Source organism: Peromyscus californicus, unplaced genomic scaffold (genome assembly GCF_007827085.1).
Source record: "Peromyscus californicus insignis strain IS unplaced genomic scaffold, ASM782708v3 Scaffold_20__1_contigs__length_68692818, whole genome shotgun sequence".
NCBI classification, from domain to species: Eukaryota; Metazoa; Chordata; class Mammalia; order Rodentia; family Cricetidae; genus Peromyscus; species Peromyscus californicus.
The window spans coordinates 956,829-975,511 of record NW_026294503.1 but is presented as its reverse complement, the minus strand read 5'-3'; the positions used below and the strand labels follow the sequence as shown (position 1 = coordinate 975,511).

The 18,683-nt window shown below is 38.5% G+C and overlaps 1 protein-coding gene across 4 annotated transcripts in view; it reads right to left on the bottom strand.

The window, feature by feature from the left end:
* Positions 1-18,683, bottom strand: part of Cpq (carboxypeptidase Q) — a 429,801-nt gene that overhangs the window by 157,752 nt on the left and 253,366 nt on the right. For 3 of the 4 annotated variants that reach the window (XM_052747578.1, XM_052747579.1, XM_052747576.1), the window contains exon 6: positions 1,142-1,180. The exons of the other annotated variant lie outside the window; for it this stretch is intronic. In XM_052747578.1, the coding sequence (XP_052603538.1) occupies positions 1,142-1,180 (39 nt within the window). The remainder of the gene's footprint in view (positions 1-1,141; positions 1,181-18,683) is intronic. 4 annotated transcript variants of the gene reach the window in all.

The following is an 18,683-nucleotide window of genomic DNA, read 5'->3' as shown; positions in this document are numbered from 1 at the left end:
ACCTATCTACAAATCCAGCCCTACTGAAGGTACTAGAAGGAAAACTCCAATCCAAGGAACTTAGCTGAACCCATGAAAACACAGGCAGTAGATAATCTCACACCTGCAAATCCCATAGAAAGGAAGCATACACACCCACCACTACCACCACAAACAGAACCAAAAAATAACATGAATTAACAATCACTGGTCATTAATATCTCTTATTATCAATGGAGTCAATTTGCTTATAAAAAGACACAGGCTAAAAGAATGGATATGAAAACAGGATCTATCCTGCTGCATACAAGAAACATAGTTCAACTTCAAAGACAGACATTACCTCAGAGTAAATAAAAGGTTAGGAAAAGACTTTACAATCAAATGGACTTAAGAAGCAAGCTGGTGTAGCTATCCTAATATCTCACAAAATAGATTTCAAACGAGGTGAAAAAGGACATTTAATACTCATCATAGAAAATATCCACCAAGATGAAATCTTAATTCTGAATATTTATGCCCCAAATACAAGGGCATAAATATTCATAAAAGAAACATCACTAAAGCTTAAATCACATATCAAATCCCATATACTAATACTGGGAGACTTCAACACAGCACTCTCACCAATGGACAGGTCTGCCAGACAGAAACTTAACAGAGAAATAAGGGAACAAACATATATTATGACTCAAATGGATTTAACAGATATCTACAGAACATTTTGCCCAAACACAAAAGAATATACCTTCATCTCAGTACCTCATGGAACCTTCTCTAAAATTGACCTCATACTTGACCACAAAGTAAATCTCAACCAATATCAAAAAATTGGAATAACCCCATGTAGTTAATAGGATCACCATGGCTTAAAGTTAGAATTCAACAACAACACAAATTACAGAAAGCCTACAACCTCATGGAACTGAACAATGCTCAACTGAATCACCACTGGGTCAAGGAAAAAATAAAGAAATTAAAGATTTTCTAGAATTCAATGAAAATTAATGTACAACATACTTAGACTCATGAAACACTATGAAAGCAGTGCTAAGAAGAAAGTTCATAGCAGTAAGAGCCTACATAAAGAATTTGGAGAAATCTCACACTAGTGACTTAACAGCATACCTGAAAGCTCTAGAACAAAAAGAAGCAAACTCACCCAGGAGGAGTAGATGCCAGGAAATAATCAAATTGTGGGCTGAAATCAATAAAATAGAAATAAAGTAAACAATACAAAGAATCAATGTAACAAAGAGTTGGTTCTTTGAGAAAATCAGGAAGATAGATGAACCCTTATCCAAACTAACCAAAATGCAGAGAGAGAATATCCAACTTAACAAAATCTGTAATGAAAAGGGGGACATAAAAACAGACACTGAGGAAATCCAGAGAATCAATAGGTCATACTTCAAAAACCTGTACTCCACAAAATTGGTAAATCTATAAAAAAATGGAAAATTTTCTGGATAGGTACCACATAATAAAATTAAATCAAGACCAGAAAAATAATTTAAATGGACTTATAACCCCTAATGAAGTAGAAGCGGTCATTAAAGGTCTCCCGCCCCCGCCCCCCCCAAAAAAAAAACAAAACCCATGGCCAAATGGTTTCAGCACAGAATACTACCAGAATTTTAAAGAAAAGCTAATATGATACTCCTCAAATTCTTCCAAAACAATAGAAACAGAAGGAACATTACCAAACTCTTTTTATGAAGTTATAGTTACCCTGATACTCAAGCCACACAAAGATACAACAAAGAAAGAGAATTACAGACCAATCTCCCTCAGGAACATTGATGCAAAAATACTCAATAAAAAACTGGTAAATTGAATCCAAGAAAACACACACACACACACACACACACACACACACACACACACACACACACACAAAGAAAGAAAGAAAGAAACAAACAAACAAACAAACAAACAAACAAACAAACAAAAAAACCATCCACCATGATCAAGTAGGCTTCATCCCAGAGATTCATATGAAAATCTGTCAGGAACCCCCATGGAACTGGACTGGGCCCTCTGGATAAGTGAGACAGTTGTTTAGCTTGAACTGTTTAGGGGGGCCCCAGGCAGTGAGACAGGGACCTGTCCTTAGTGCATGAGCCGGCTTTTTGGAACCTAGTGCCTATGCTGAGACACTTTGCTCAGCCTTGGTGCAGGGAGGAGGGGATTGGACCTGCCTCAACTGAATGTACACTCTGCTGACTCTCCAGGAGAGACCTTGCCTTGGAGGAGGTGGGAATGGGGGATGGGTTGGAGGGAGGACAGGGGAATACATGGTTGATATGTAAAATGAATAGAAAATCTCTTAATAAAATGAAAAGAAAAAAGAAAAAAACTTCCATTAATCCATAACCCATCAATTTACCTGTTAGATTTATTCTCTTTTCTTTACCCTCCTTTTAGTACTTATTCACCAATTCAAAGAACCCATTCCAGTGTTGATAAAGACACCAATGCCTCCCTCAAATGTATACACATACAAAAATAAAAATCTAGGATTTATATAGGAGAAAAAAAAGAAAAACCTGTCAATATAATCCATTATATAAACAAACTGAAAGAAAAAAACATATGATCATCTCATTTAGATGCTGAAAAAGCCTTTGACAAAATCCAACACCCCTTCATAATAAATGTGTTGGAGAGATCAGGAATACAAGGAACATACCAAAACATAATAGAAACAATATACAGCAAGCCGATATCCAACATCAAATTGAATGGAGGGAAATGCAAAGCATTTCCACTAAAATCAGGAATAAGACAAGGCTGTCCATTCTCTCCATATCTATTCAATATAGTACTTGAAGTTCTAGCGAGAGCAATACGACAACCAAAGGAGATCAAACTGGAAAGGAAGAAGTCAAACTTTCGCTATTTGCAGATGATATGATAGTATATATAAGTGATCCCAAAAATTCTACCAGGGAACTCTTACAACTGATAAACACCTTCAGTGATGTGGCTGAATACAAGATTAACTCAAGTAAATCAGTAGCCCTCCTATATACAAATAATAAATGAGCTGGTACAGAAACCAGAGAAAGAGCACCCTTCACAATAGTCATAAAAATGTAAAATATCTTGGAGTAACTCTAACCACGCAAGTAAAAGACCTGTATGACAAGAACTTTCAGTTGTTGAAGAAAGAAATTGAAGAAGATATCACAAAATGAAAAGATCTCCCCTGTTCTTGGATAGGTAAGATTACCATAGTAGGAATAGCAATCTTACCAGAAGCAATCTACAGATTCAATGCAATCCCCATCAAAATACCAACACAATTCTTTTTCAACCCCGAAGAACAAATACTCAACTTCATATGGAAAAACAAAAAAACTCAGGATAGCTAAAACAATCCTGTACAATAAAGGAACTTCTGGAGGTACCACCATTCCTGACTTCAAGCTCTACTATAGACCTATAGTAATAAAAACAGTTTGGTATTGACATATAAACAGACACATGGATCAATGAAATTGAATCAAAGACCCTGACATAAATTCATGCCTTAGAGACAGACACTGAGATTGACAATAATAAATGGAACCTCATGAAACTGAAAACCTTCTCTAAGGCAAAGGCCATGGTAAATAAGACAAAATGGCAGCCTACAGAATGGGAAAAGATCTTCACCAACCCACATCTGACAGAGGGCTGATCTCCAAAATATATAAAGAACTCAAGCATCTAGACATCAAAATACCAAATAATCCAATTTTAAAAATAGTGTACAGATTTAAATAGAGAATTCTTGACAGAAGAAACTCAAATGGCTGAGATACAATTAAAGAATCATTTAACATCCTTAGCTATCATGGAAATGCAAATCAAAATGACTCTGAGATACCATCTTATACCTGTCAGACTAGCTAAGATCAAAAACACTGAGGAGATCCTATGTTGGAGAAGATATGGAGTAAGGGGAACACTCCTCCACTGCTGGTGGAAGTGCAAACTTGTACAGCCACTTTGGAAATCAGTATGGTGATTTCTCAGAAAATTTGGGTTTTGGGGATCAAGACCCAGTGATTCCACTTTTGGGCATATACCCAAAGGATGCTCAATCATATCATAAGGGTACTTGCTCAACTATGTTCATAGCATTATTAGTAATAGCCAGAACCTAGAAATAACCTAGATGCCTCTCAGCTGAAGAATGGATAAGGAAAATGTGGTATATTTACACAATGGAGTATTACTACAGCAGTGAAAAACAATGACATCATGAAATTTGCAGGCAAATGTATGGAACTAAAAAAACAAAAATCACCCTGAATGAGGTAACCCAGAACCCACATAAGTGGATATTAGATGTAAAGGAAAGGATAATCAGGGTAGAATTCACAGCTCTGAAGAAGCTGGATAACAAGAAGGACCTTAAGAAGGACTCATGGATCACCATAGGAAGGAGAAATAAATAAGATCTCCTGGGCAAACTGGGGAAAGGGGGAGAGTAGAAGGGAGGGGGTGGGGGATGGGAACATTAGGGATTGGGATAGTCGAGTTGGGGGAGGGATGGAGAGGGAGAGCAAAGAAAAAGATATCTTGATAGAGGGGGCCATTATGGAATTAGGGAGAAACCTAGCGCCAGGGAAACTTCCAGGAATCTATAAGGATGACCCCAGCTAAGACTTCTAGCAATAGTGGAGAGGGTGTCTAACTGTCCTTCTGTAATCAGATTGGTGACTACCCTAATTGTCATGCTAGAACCTTCATCCGGTAACTGATGGAAGCAGATGCAGAGATCCACAGCCTAGCATTGGGCCAAGTTCCAAGAGTCTAGTTGAAGAGAAGGTGAAGGAATTACATGAGCAAGTAGAGGTCAAGATCATGATGAGGAAAACCACAGAGACAACTGACCTGAGCTCGTGGGAGCTCCTGGACTCCAGACCAACAGCTAGGGAGCCTGCATTTGACTAACCTGGGCCCTCTGCATGTGGGTGACAGTTGTGTAGCTTTGTCTTTTTGTGGGGCCCCTAGTAGTGGGAACAAGATCTGTACCTGATGCAGGATCTAGCTTTTTGGAACCTACTCCCTATGGTGGGATACCTTGCTCAGCCTTGATAGAGGGGGGAGGAGCTGGGTTCTACCTCAACGTGATATGCCAAGCTTTGTTGTCTTCCATGGGAGGCCTTTCCCTTTCTGAATGGAGATGGAGGAGGAGTGGATGGGAGAGGGGTAAAAGAGAGTCGGGGAGTGAACAGGAGCAGAGAAGGGAGGCAAAACTGTGGTTGGTATGTAAAATAAATAAAAAATATTAATAAAAAATGTTTTCCATAGGTCTTATGTGAAAGTCAGACATACATAACTTACCACAACAGAAATGACTTATTTAAATAAAAAGATGAGAAGATCCCCTAAAAGCACATGAGAAGGAGTCACAAATGCCCTATGATCATAAACCCACTTTTAGAAGTGACCAAAAAGGGAAAACAAGAAAAAGGGTTAATACAATTTTGACATTTCTAAGTCCTCAAACTGTTATAGGCATTTGCTTCATTAAGTACAGTTGTGAAAAGGCAAGACCAAAATTTTCTCAGAAAAAAATAAAAGCAAACCATCACCTATACAATAAAATTAAATTAACAAAACTTAAACTGAATGGTGAGGGGATTTTTAAGGACCCGAAACAAGTTGATTCTCTGTACAGCTTTACAAGTGACTGTATTGCTCTCTAAAAGTAAAAAAGAACAGTGACTTCATGAGGACTCTGGGTCCAGGGTCATTGTTCTCCTATCTGTTGTTCATAAAATAATTGTGGAGAAAGAATCCACAGTAGGAGTAGACAGAGTTCCTGAAATGTTTCAGGATAAATATTTCCTGTAGAAAAACAAAGATTCCTGAAAAAAAAAACATAGCAGAGGGAAGATTTAACATATTTCAAATAATAATCCATTTATTTTAAATAAAGCATAAGGGAAAGTGTGGATAAAGAGCCTTTACCAGGCAGAGTTTTCTTTTGAGTAAATACAAATGCTGCTCAAGCAAGGTCTTTGTAGGCCAATTATGGAACCACCACATGGTCCTAAAGATAGTCAGGAATTTTAAAATGAAAACAACATAAATCTCAGTTTTTAGGCCTATTTGAATGGTCATTTTTAGAGGCTTCTTTAGCTCTGCCAATCTCAAAATGTCTAAGGACAGTGTCCTCACAACATATTCTTTCAACAAATGTCTTTGTTGAAAAAAGACATTACTAAGAGGGAGTTTGCTAAACCCATTTTTTTCCCACAGTATATATTTTTCTCTTTCTGTATACTGTTTCTTGATAGGATCAGAGTGTTTCTTGAGTCAGGCTGGGCTGCTATTTCCAAGGCAGACCTGACAAGAACCTGGGCAAAAAACATTTCCTCATCTGAGTTTTCATTTCCGAGAGAATCTTATCACTGGAGATGACTATCTAAGACTCTAACGCAACCTGTATCTTGGCATGTATTTGACTGTCTTCACTGGAATATTCTGGGTCAGGCAGGCCTGGTGATTCCTCTAATCCTTCCCCACTCCTTACTTCTGCTTGCTAGTTATGTCAACAACATATTCACAAAGTATTCAATTTAATAATATCAAGATTTTCCCTCTTTTTGTCTCTTTTCTGTTTTTTTTTTTTTTTAAAGAGGAGGCTATTGGAAACATTTTTCTTCTTTATAAGAGTAAAACATGCACATTAAACCAGAACTTGACAATTTGCAGACATATCAAGGGAAAAGTGTACAGCTCCTGCCATGCTACAGTCCTGGCCCCTTCATTCCAAGACTTTCCTGACCACACATTCCTCCTTTTTAATATGTGCATTGCTGTTGAGAATTCCTGCTTCTGTTTCCTTGTGCTTCAGGAATCCCTATTTATCTTTACTAAACAAAGCTCAAGAACTCAAGACTCACTATGTTGAGGTTGCCCTTGCCCAGCCAAACAAACTGCTTATACCCATCCTCTACAGGTATCCAAAGTAAACTGTACATGCCACAGTTAGGGAGGATTTGCAGCAACTTTATGGCTGTTTTTGAATCAAGTATCTCTTCTACTTCAAGGATGTCAAGGTCCATGTTTCCTTCCTCTTTGGTCCAGGCATCTAGGATATGCTGTGCTATCAACACTTGTTAAGCAAGTGAGCAAAGGAGCACACAGATAAGTATCTTTTAAGAGCAGACTCTCATGCTTAGAAATAATCACAACCAGGATGCTCACATTTCATACTTTTAGAAATATGTTTCTTATATGTCCCACATTTCAATAATCAGGCAGTGTTCTTCCTTCTTTTTCTTTCATTTCTTTAGAATCAAAACCCACAAATTATGACTTCACAGAAAATGATAAACTGGAAGAATTTTGGGTGGGAGATGTTTACTTTTGAATGTCAAATGAACACTCTGAAGTACAGCAGTTTTGGCCACAGGCTTTGTCCACTGACACCAGAACATTCCAGGAAATGACATCTCAAATAAACAGCTTCACATCCAGTAAAACACACACACACACACACACACACACACACACACACACACACACACACACACACACACTTCAATAGCACTTCACAGAAAATAGCTGTTGCTGACAGTTACTTAGGAATGATTGATTATATTTACAAAACACAAATGTCTTATTAGACTAATTGAATATAATTTAAGCTGATGGCTTGGGCAAAAGAGTGAATTTGTAAGAGTTGTAAGGCAGGAAGACAAAGGAGAAGACAGGAGAAGGCTAAGTCTTAGGAAAAGGTTCTCAATATCAGGGAGCCCCACTGGACCGACAATTCAAATTAACAAGGCACTGAGGGACTCCAATGTTCAAGCTGTCTGACATCTCATCCAAGGGAGAGCATCCAAGAGGAGTGTCATTTTTCTTGGAAAAAGATTTCCACAGAGCTTTCATAATTCACCAATTAAGCTGTTTAGCCTCAATGTAATTAAGTAATATCATTATGAACACATTTTTTGGAGGGGTCTCAGGCTTTTATTGCTTCTTTTCCTTTCTTTTTGGTGGTGCTAAGGATCAAATTTGGGATCCCAAAGATGCTAAGCACATGCTCTCCTACTAAATGCCAAGCTCAGCTAGAATTACTGGTGCTCATCCAGAGCTAGGAAGTCACACATTGGATCTAGACCTTCATGTTAAAATATAGAGATAATCTATCAACAGAAATTCAACATCCATTTTTAAATTCAACAGGGCATCAACGGTACTATAAGTGATCACAAGACATCTGAGACACAATAAGTATCATATAAAAATGCCAGGTGTAAAGGAGCCATTAGGCTTCCATCATACAGGGGATGATGGCTTAAATGGCAAAGGGAAAGGTTGTGTTAATGATGCTATGACAGCTAGCTCTAGAGTTGCACTATTATAACTAAAGTATTAAGAAGGCAGAGTGGTCACTAATGGGGCTAGAGGTTAAAAAAGTATCATCTTCTCTCGTACTAAAGTTGTTTTTCAGAGTCATGTTTATTAAGTCATAAAATGTAACATTTATGAAGAACTTGGGTTGGGTCAGGCCCCGTTGTAAATTGATAAGATTAATGCTTTATTTAAATTTCAAAACAAGCATGAGAAATAGGAACTATTATTATCCTTATTTCCTAGACAGGGAAACTGAGGCACAAAGAGTCAAAGAAAATAACCAAAGTTTAAGGTTAGCTAACTAGAAAGTTGCTGATCTGCAGTATAAACAATAAAGGTGGTCTACCTCTAGTGTCCTCTGGGCTTTTTTTTTTTTTTTTCTGAGACAGGGTTCTCCTGTGTAGCCCTGGCTGTCCTGGAACTTGCTCTGTACGAGAGGATAATCTCTAATTTAGAGATCCACTTGCCTCTGCCTCTTGCAAATGTTAGGATTAAAGGTGTGTACCACCATGCCCAGCTCAGTGTCCTGTGTTTTTAACAGTGTGTCGATGCTGCACCACAACACATACTCAAAAGAAACACTACTCTTTATTCTGGAGTTTAAGTTCACATGAATTTCCAGAAATCTTTCAGAGATTAAAGCTATGGTTTTAAAAAATGAATCAGTAGCTACCAAAATAAGAAACAAAACAAACAAAAACAGTAAAAACTGAACCCAACGTTTTAAGAGACAGGCTATAGACACTCACTCACCTCTGCATGTTGTTTGACATTTATCCGTGAAACTGAATTGAAATCAATTAACAGTGATTTAGAGTCCCATGCTGAAGGCCACAGCACAGAGATTCAATATGTAGAAAATAGTCAATTTTTGTTTCAATCTAGAGCACATAAAGTACTCTGGAAGATTATAATTGAATAGAGATGAGGAAAATGAAGTCCAGAGTGTTCAGATGATCTGCCCAAGGCCAGGAAAGTAGTCTGTAGAACAGAGTGACCTAAAACCTATTCAGATGAACTAGTTTCTCATTTTATTCCACCAGCCCATTTCCATCAAATTGGTGAAACACATTGAAATAAAATTAATTTCCAGAATAAACATCTGTGTTCTGTAAGGACAAATGTTTGATTTTTGCATATTTCCCCTAGAACCCATTTTGTTCTGGAATGATTGCAAGGGAAAGGTATAGACCACCAAGGGATGGGAAGGACAGAGGGCTCCACATAAAATCTAGACTTCTCTGAAGATATGCATTTGGATTTTATTTTTTTGAGCAATTTCTCTCTTGAACCTGACCCAGTTGTAAAAGTAGGCATTGAAACTCTTTTTTTGCTTATGACAATGCTTGTGGGCAACTGTGTAGGTCTCCAGTTCTGGGCCAAGGCTCTCAGAACAGACAGCACATCCCAAACCTCTCTGTGTGCCTGACTTTATGGAAAGCATGGTACACTGGGCTTTATGGAAAGCCTGGTGGCTGCTCAGTGCATCTTTTCTATCATGCACGGTAATGATGATGACATACTGTTAAGAATGTGCAGTTCAAGATTTCCAATTAGTTTGTTTAATTGTTTTTTTCAAAAGATCCTGTGTCATGTTACCTAGAGATACTTCATTAGTTTATTTATGTGTCTTTCAAATCAGGGCAACTGTTCTTACCCTCCATCCCAAGGACATTTGACAATATCTAGAGACATTTTCACTGTTACAATTTTTGGGGGTGATGGTGAATGATAGTGGTAACTAGTGGGTAGAGTCTAGGGATGTTATGAAATCTCATGTCATAATCTGAAAATGTCAATAGTGTCAAGGTTGAGAAATACATAAAAATGTCACACAGTTTTTTCATTTCTACATTTTAAAACACAAGTAAGATATAAATTAAAATACTACACCAAAGATTTGCTTAAAACAAGACCATTTCAGCAATCTGCTGTTAGGAGGACCAGCAATATTTTCTTTCTGAGATGGATTCTCATACAGCCCAGGCTGGCCTTGAGCTCACTATGTACCTGAGGATGACTTTGAATTCTTGATCTGCTTGCATCTACCTCCTGTTTACTACAATGACAGGCATGCTCCACCATATCCATTTTAATGAATTGTTGGGGATTGAACCAATGGCTTCATGCTCCTACCAACTGAGCTGTATCCCAGATAAGTAATTTCTAATTCACCTATGTAGAAGACTAGAAGATCCTATACAAATTGCAGGAAATCATGAGTTTAGAGACATATGTTGTTGTGGGATATTTGTATACTACGTGAAGATATATTGCTGTGATTGATTTAATAAAGAGCTGAATGGCCATTAGCTAGGCAGGATGACTTTCCAGCAGAGAAAAGAACTAAAAGGAGATAATTGAGGTGCAGAAGAGACGCCAACAAGATATAAGGGGGAAGTGGACATATAGAATGAAAGAAAGGTAAAAAGCCACAAGGTAAAATGTAGATTAATATAAATGGGTTAATTTAAGCTAGAAGAGCTAGTGGGACAAGTTTAAGCTAAGGCCTAGCTTTCATAATTAATATTAAGTCTCTGTGTCTTTATTTGTGGGCTGGCAGCCAACAAAAAGGCATACTACATTTGGCGTCCAACACGAGTGACATATTTCCACATAGGACCTAAGAAAGCTTTTTTAAAAAGTTCTAAACACACAAACATGGAGCCAGACATAACTTCCTAGTCCTGCAGTCTCTCAGGTGGGCCACAATATACAGATATGTAGCTTCTGGCTGCTGCCTGCAGGCTTGAGCCAGTAAGCAGGTTTAAGGCTTGGCTAATGTGGTCAGAGAAGGCTGCAGACACACAGTTAAGTGGTCCAGGCTGAGAAAACCTTTAAACAGATACAGTAAAAAAATGGGTATAGACAATCATAGAAAAAATATTTTAAAAGTAATAATGTCTTTAAAGAGAGAATAAACTAATAAAAAAGAAAAAAAGCCACATAAGGATGGTAAATACACAGGGCATCTGGATCCTGTATGGTGCTTTGTTGACTTTGAATGTTTTGAATACTGATGAGAAAATGGCAGCTGCTGAGAGACATTGTATTAAGAAAGGTACTGCTGAATTAAAACAGCCGATATACTTTAGAGATGTCTTGGTTTCAAAATGGAAGTCAGAAAATGTGCTGCACTGGGAGAGAGGTTATGCTTTTGTTTCCACAAAAAACAAAAAGTTATGGTTCTCTTCAAAATTAATGAAGATCAAATTTGACTGCGGGAGACCTCCTAAAAATCTTGACTATAGACATAAAACTAAGAAAGACTACAGGAGGGGTAATATATATGCTGATCCCTCTACATGGGAACAGCTCTGAGACTGGATGGCACATGATAAATCTTGTTGGCTACAGAGTCCTCATTACTTAATTTTACATTCCATCCTTTCATATAACACAAATAGAGATTTATATCATAGTTTGGCTCTACAGTCCCAACAAACTTATAAAGTTAACAGATGCCTTTTATCTGCTCAAACATAAAATGAAACAACAATAAAAAATCTTTAGCTGTACACTGTGTACACTGCACATTGTGTACACTGCACATAGTATACTTGTGTTAATACAGATTTGTATGTTACATTTAAAGGTTTGTATGTTTTTAGAACAAAAGGACCAGGCATAAATAAAGACAAGACAAATAGCCATGGTGATCCAGGCTCTCAGAATTTCTCTGTTGCAGGTTCCTCAAAAAAAAAAAAATCTACCTCCAGAACAACTTTAAAGCTGCTAGCTGAGATGGTCCAGCCTCACAGATTCCTCTAGCCAGACTTCAGATAAGTCCCACATTTTCCCATCATACCATGACTAGACAACAGCTAGGTCTCTTAGGACTTAACCATTATCTTAATTTTCTTAGGGTTCTCTAAAGATGATACCATCATCCCCAAACAACAAAAAGCAGTCAAGAGAACATGGTGCCACATTCCTAAGAGGTGGGGTGGGTAGTTTTTGGTTGTTTGATTGTTTTAGTTTGTTACCATTTAGGATGGTTGGTTACAAATTATTACTATTTCAGGGAGAAAGCTAAACAAAGAAAATATAAAAATATACAGAAGTGTAGAAATGATGTGATAAAAAGGTAGATTATTGAGTCCACTTTTGAATAACCACTAGTCTCAAATACTTTACATTGGTATGGATTTTTATATATTGATACAAATTTAAGGTTATTTTTGTTATCCTGTATATAAGTTTCTACTCTTGCTTAAAGTATTGTACATATGCAGCTCATTAAAAAATGTAATGTAAAGTTTTAGTCCTAAAAAGCTATTTAGGATAATAAAGAAAAATAGGGTATCCCTGGGCACCAGCCACTCTGGGGAAGACCTGCCCAACTTGGCCCCAGGTTCTGGCCACCGGGCAGGTTCCCTTCTAGCCCCACCGGGAAGGATCCCCTTCTCCAAGACCCCTGGCAGACCCTGCAGTCTCCACGCCCTGCCCCCACGCCCATCCGCCCGAGCCCCAAGCCTCTTCCTGAGACTTAGAGGCCGGCCCCCAGCTCCCATCTTGCCCCGGACTTCCCTTCTGGAGCACAGAGAGAGAGAGAGAGAGAGAGAGAGAGAGAGAGAGAGAGAGACAGAGACAGAGAGAGAGACAGAGAAAGAGAGAGACAGACAGAGACAGAGACAGAGACAGAGACAGAGAGAGAGAGAAGAGCTCCCATCCTGCCCCGGACTTCCCTTCTGGACAAGAGCTCCCATCCTGCCCTGGACTTCCAATTTGGACAAGAGAGCTCCCATCTGGACAAGAGAGAGAGACTTCCTGAATCTGTCAGCTCTGTCTGAACCAAGTGTGCGGATAAGGCCAAGAACCAACCACAAGGAGATGGGCAGACGTCAAGGCAGAAACACATACAACAAAATGAATATCAATACAGCATCACCAGGCCCTAGCCCTCCTGAACACCTAGACCTGAACATCAGAAATTGGAAGAAGCAGAAGAAAACAGCCTTATGAATGACATCATGAAGAAGTTAGAGGCTTGTGTAGAGGAAAAGACAAAAAAATGGGAAGAATGCTATCAACAACTAGAGGAAAGGGCAAACAAATTAGAAGAAATCAATAAAGTCCTGAAAGAAAACAATAAAGTACTGAAAGAAAATCAAGAAAAATCAATGAAACAAATGAAGGAAACAGTCCAAGACCTGAAAAGGGAAATAGAAAAAATGAAGAAGACACAAACAGAGGGAATGCTGGAAATAGAAAATCTGAGTAAACGATTGGGAACTTCAGATGCAAGTATAATCAAACAGAATGCAAGAGATGGAAGAGAGGATCTCTAGTGTTGAAGATACAGTAGAAGAAATAGATTCATCACTCAAAGAAAACACTAAAGCCAACAAAGTCATGAACCAAAATGTCCAAGAAATTTGGGACACCATGAAAAGACCAAACCTACAAATAATAGGGGTAGAAGAAGGAGAAGAATACTAACTCAAGGGCACAGAAAATATACTCAACAAAATCATAGAAGAAAACTTTCCCAACTTAAAGAAGGAAATGCCTATGAAGATACAAGAAGCCTATAGAACACCAAACAGACTAGACCCCCCAAAAAAGTCCCCTCGCCACATAATAATTAAACAACTAAATGTACAGAATAAAGAAAGAATATTAAGAGCAGCAAAGGAAAAAGGCCAAGTGACGTATAAAGGCAAACCCATCAGAATAACACCCGATTTCTCAATGGAGACTTTGAAAGCCAGAAGGACCTGGACAGATGTAATGCAGACACTAAGAGACCATGGATGCCAGTCTAGACTAATATACCCAGCAAAACTTTCAATCATCATAGATGGAGCAAACAAGACATTCCAGACAAAGCCAGATTTAAACAATACTTATCCACAAACCCAGCCCTACAGAAAGCACTAGAAGGAAAATTCCAACCTAAGGAAGTCAGATACACCCTCGAAAACACAGGCAATAGATAAAGTCACAGCAGTAAACCCCAACGAAGAGAAGTACACATACATCACCACCAAAAAATAACAGGAATGAACAATCACTAGTCATTAATATCCCTCAATATCAATGGACTTAATTCACCTATAAAAAGACATAGGCTTACAGAATGGATACGAAAGCAGGACCCATCTTTCTGCTGCATACAAGAAACACATCTCAAATTCAAAGATAGACACTACCTAAAAATAAAAGGCTGGGAAAAGACTTTCCAATCAAACGGCCTTAAGAAACAAGCGGGTGTAGCCATCCTGATATCCAGCAAAATAGACTTCAAACTAAAATCAATCAAAAGAGATCAAGAAGGGCATTACATACTCATCACAGGAAAGATCCACCAAGATGAAGTCTCAATTCTGAACATTTATGCCCCAAACACAAGGGCACCCACATATGTAAAAGAAACATTACTAAAGCTTAAATCACATATAAAACCCCACACATTAATAGTGGGAGACCTCAACACCCCACTTTCACCACTGGACAGATCTCCCAAATTGAAACTTAAAAGAGAAATAAAGGACTTAACTGATGTCATGATTCAAATGGACTTAATCGATATCTACAGAACATTCCATCCTAACAAAAAAGAATATACCTTCTTCTCAGCACCCCATGGAACCTTCTCTAAAATTGACCACATACTTGGCCACAAAACAAATCTAAACAGATACAAAACAATTGGAATAGCCTCCTGTGTTCTATCAGACCACCATGGTCTAAAGTTGGATTTCAACAACAACAAAAACTACAGAAAACCTACAATCTCATGGAAACTGAATAATACCCAACTGAATCACCAAATGGGTTAAGGAAGAAATAAAGAAAGAAATTAAAGACTTCCTAGAGATCAACGAAAATAAAGACACCACATATCCAAACCTATGGGACACTATGAAAGCAGTACTAAGAGGGAAATTCATAGCACTAAATGCCCACATAAATAAGTTGGAGAAATCTCACACTAGTGACTTAACAGCACACCTGAAAGCTCTAGAACAAGAAGAAGCAAAGTCTCCCAGGAAAAATAGACACCAGGAAATTATCAAAGTGAGAGCTGAAATCAATAAAATAGAAACAAAGAGAACAATACAAAAAATTAATGAAACAAAGAGTTGGTTCTTTGAGAAAATCAACAAGATAGACAAGCCCTTATCCAAACTAACCAAAAGGGACAGAGAGAACATCCAAATTAACAAAATCAGAAATGAAAAGGGAGACATAACAACAGACATTGAGGAAATCCAGAGAATCATCAGGTCATACTTCAAAAACCTCTATTCCACAAAACTGGAAAACCTAAAAGAAATGGATAACTTTCTGGATAGGTACCACATACCTAAGTTAAATCAAGACCAGATAAACTATTTAAATAGTCCAATAACCCCTAACGAAATAGAAACAGTCATTAAAAGTCTCCCAACCAAAAAAAGCCCAGGACCAGATGGTTTCAGCGCAGAATTATACCAGATCTTCAAAGAAGAGTTAATACCAATACTCTCTAAATTGTTCCACACAATAGAAACAGAAGGAACATTACCAAACTCCTTCTATGAGGCTACAATTACCCTGATTCCTAAACCAAACAAGGATACAACAAAGAAAGAGAACTACAGATTGATCTCCCTCATGAACATTGATGCAAAAATACTCAATAAAATACTGACAAACAGACTCCAAGAACACATCAAAACAATTATCCACCATGATCAAGTAGGCTTCATTCCAGGGATGCAAGGGTGGTTCAACATACGAAAGTCCGTCAATGTAATACACCATATAAACAAACTCAAAGAAAAAAAACCACATGATCATCTCACTAGATGCAGAAAAAGCATTTGACAAAATCCAACACCCCTTCATGATAAAGGTCTTGGAGCGATCAGGAATACAGGGAACATACCTAAACATAATAAAGGCAATTTACAGCAAGCCAACAGCCAACATCAAATTAAATGGAGAGAAACTCAAAGCAATTCCACTAAAATCAGGAACGAGGCAAGGCTGTCCACTCTCCCCATACTTATTCAATATAGTACTTGAAGTTCTATCCAGAGCAATAAGACAACATAAGGAGATTAAGGGGATACAAATTGGAAAGGAAGAAGTCAATCTTTCCCTATTTGCAGATGACATGACAGTATACTTGAGCAACCCCAAAGATTGCACCAAGGAACTGATACAGCTTATAAACATCTTCAGCAACATAGCAGGATACAAGATCAACTAAAAAAAAATCAGTAGCCCTCCTATATACAATGGACAAAGAAGCAGAGAAGGAAATCAGAGATACATCACCCTTTACTATAGCCACAAATGATATAAAATACCTTGTGGTAACACTAACCAAGCAAGTGAAGGACCTATATGACAAGAACTTTAAGTCCCTGAAAAAAGAAATTGAAGATGTCAGAAAATGGAAAGATCTCCCATGCTCATGGATAGGCAGGACTAACATAGTAAAAATGGCAATCTTACCAAAAGCAATCTACAGATTCAGTGCAATCCCCATCAAAATACCAACACAATTCTTCACAGACCTGGAAAGAATAATACTCAACTTCATATGGAAAAACAAAAAACCCAGGATAGCCAAAAGAATCCTGTACAATAACACAACCTCTGGAGGCATCACGATCCCTGACTTCAAGCTCTACTATAGAGCTACAGTAATAAAAACAGCTTGGTACTGGCATAAAAACCGACATGTGGACCAATGGAATCGAATTGAAGACCCTGACATTAATCTGCACACCTATGAACATATAATTTTTGACAAAGAAGCCAAAAGTGCACAATGGAAAAAAGAAAGCATCTTCAACAAATGGTGCTGGCAAAACTGGATATCAACATGTAGAAGGCTGAAAATAGATCCATATCTATCACTGTGCACAAAACTTAAGTCCAAGTGGATCAAGGACCTCAACATAAATCCAGCTACTCTGAACCTGCTAGAAGAGAAAGTAGGAAGTAGTCTTGAACGCATTGGCATAGGAGATCACTTCCTAAATAGAACACCAGTAGCACAGACACTGAGAGAAACAATCAATCAATGGGACCTCTTGAAACTGAGAAGCTTTTGTAGAGCAAAGGATACGGTCAAGAAGGCAAAGCGACAGCCTACAGAATGGGAAAAGATCTTCACCAACCCCACATCTGACAGAGGACTGATATCCAGAATATATAAGGAACACAAGAAATTAGACATCAAAATGCCCAACAGTCCAATTAAGAAATGGGCTATAGAACTAAACAGAGAATTCTCAACAAAGGAACCTCAAATGGCTGAAAGACATTTAAGGAATTGCTCAACATCCCTAATCATCAGGGAAATGCAAATCAAAACAATTCTGAGATACCACCTTACGCCTGTCAGAATGGCTAAGATCAAAAACACTGAAGACACCTTATGCTGGAGAGGATGTGGAGCTAGGGGAACTCTCCTCCACTGCTGGTGGGAATGCAAGCTTGTACAACCACTTTGGAAATCAATATGGCACTTTCTTAGAAAATTGGGAATCCATCTCCCCCAAGATCCAGCTATACCACTCTTAGGCATATACCCAAGGAATGCTCAACCACACCACAAGGGCACTTGTTCAGCTATGTTCATATCAGCATTGTTTGTAATAGCCAGAACCTGGAAACAACCTAGATGCCCTTCAACTGAAGAATGGATAAACAAAATGTGGTACATATACACAATTCAGCAGAGAAAAACAATGACATCATGAGGTTTGCAGACAAATGGATGGATCTAGAAAAAATCATCCTGAGGGAGGTAACAGACTCAGAAAGACAAACATGTTATGTACTCACTCATAGCAGGATACTAGATGTAGAACAAGGATGACTGGACTGCTACTCACATCACCAGGGAGGCTGTAGTGGGTAGCCATTCCAGCTTTGATCTGGAAGTTCCAACCCCCATTGAGACTTCGGCAACTGTCACGCTTACAAGGCGGGACCAAGGGAGGCGCCTGGGGACCCGAGATCTGGATTGGCGGGCGCTCTCTCCGTGCTGGGACCCTGGATAGTGGAGGTGGACCAAACAGAGCTCCAGAGAACACTGCTGGACTGTGATACACCTTCCCCAGACCCCGCGACCTAACTATCCCTTAATTTGTAAGTTACGCCATTAAATAAATCTCCTTTTAACTACATGGAGTGGCCTTAATAATTACACCAATAGAGGCTACCTGGAAAACACGACCCCAAGAAAGACACGGGGATCACCCAATGACATAGAAATGGAATGAGATCTACATGAACAGCCTGTACATGAGTGGGGGTAGTGAAGGGTGAGGGTCGAGGGAAAGAGAGCTTGGGGGAGCGGGAGATCCCAGCTGGATCAACAACAGAGA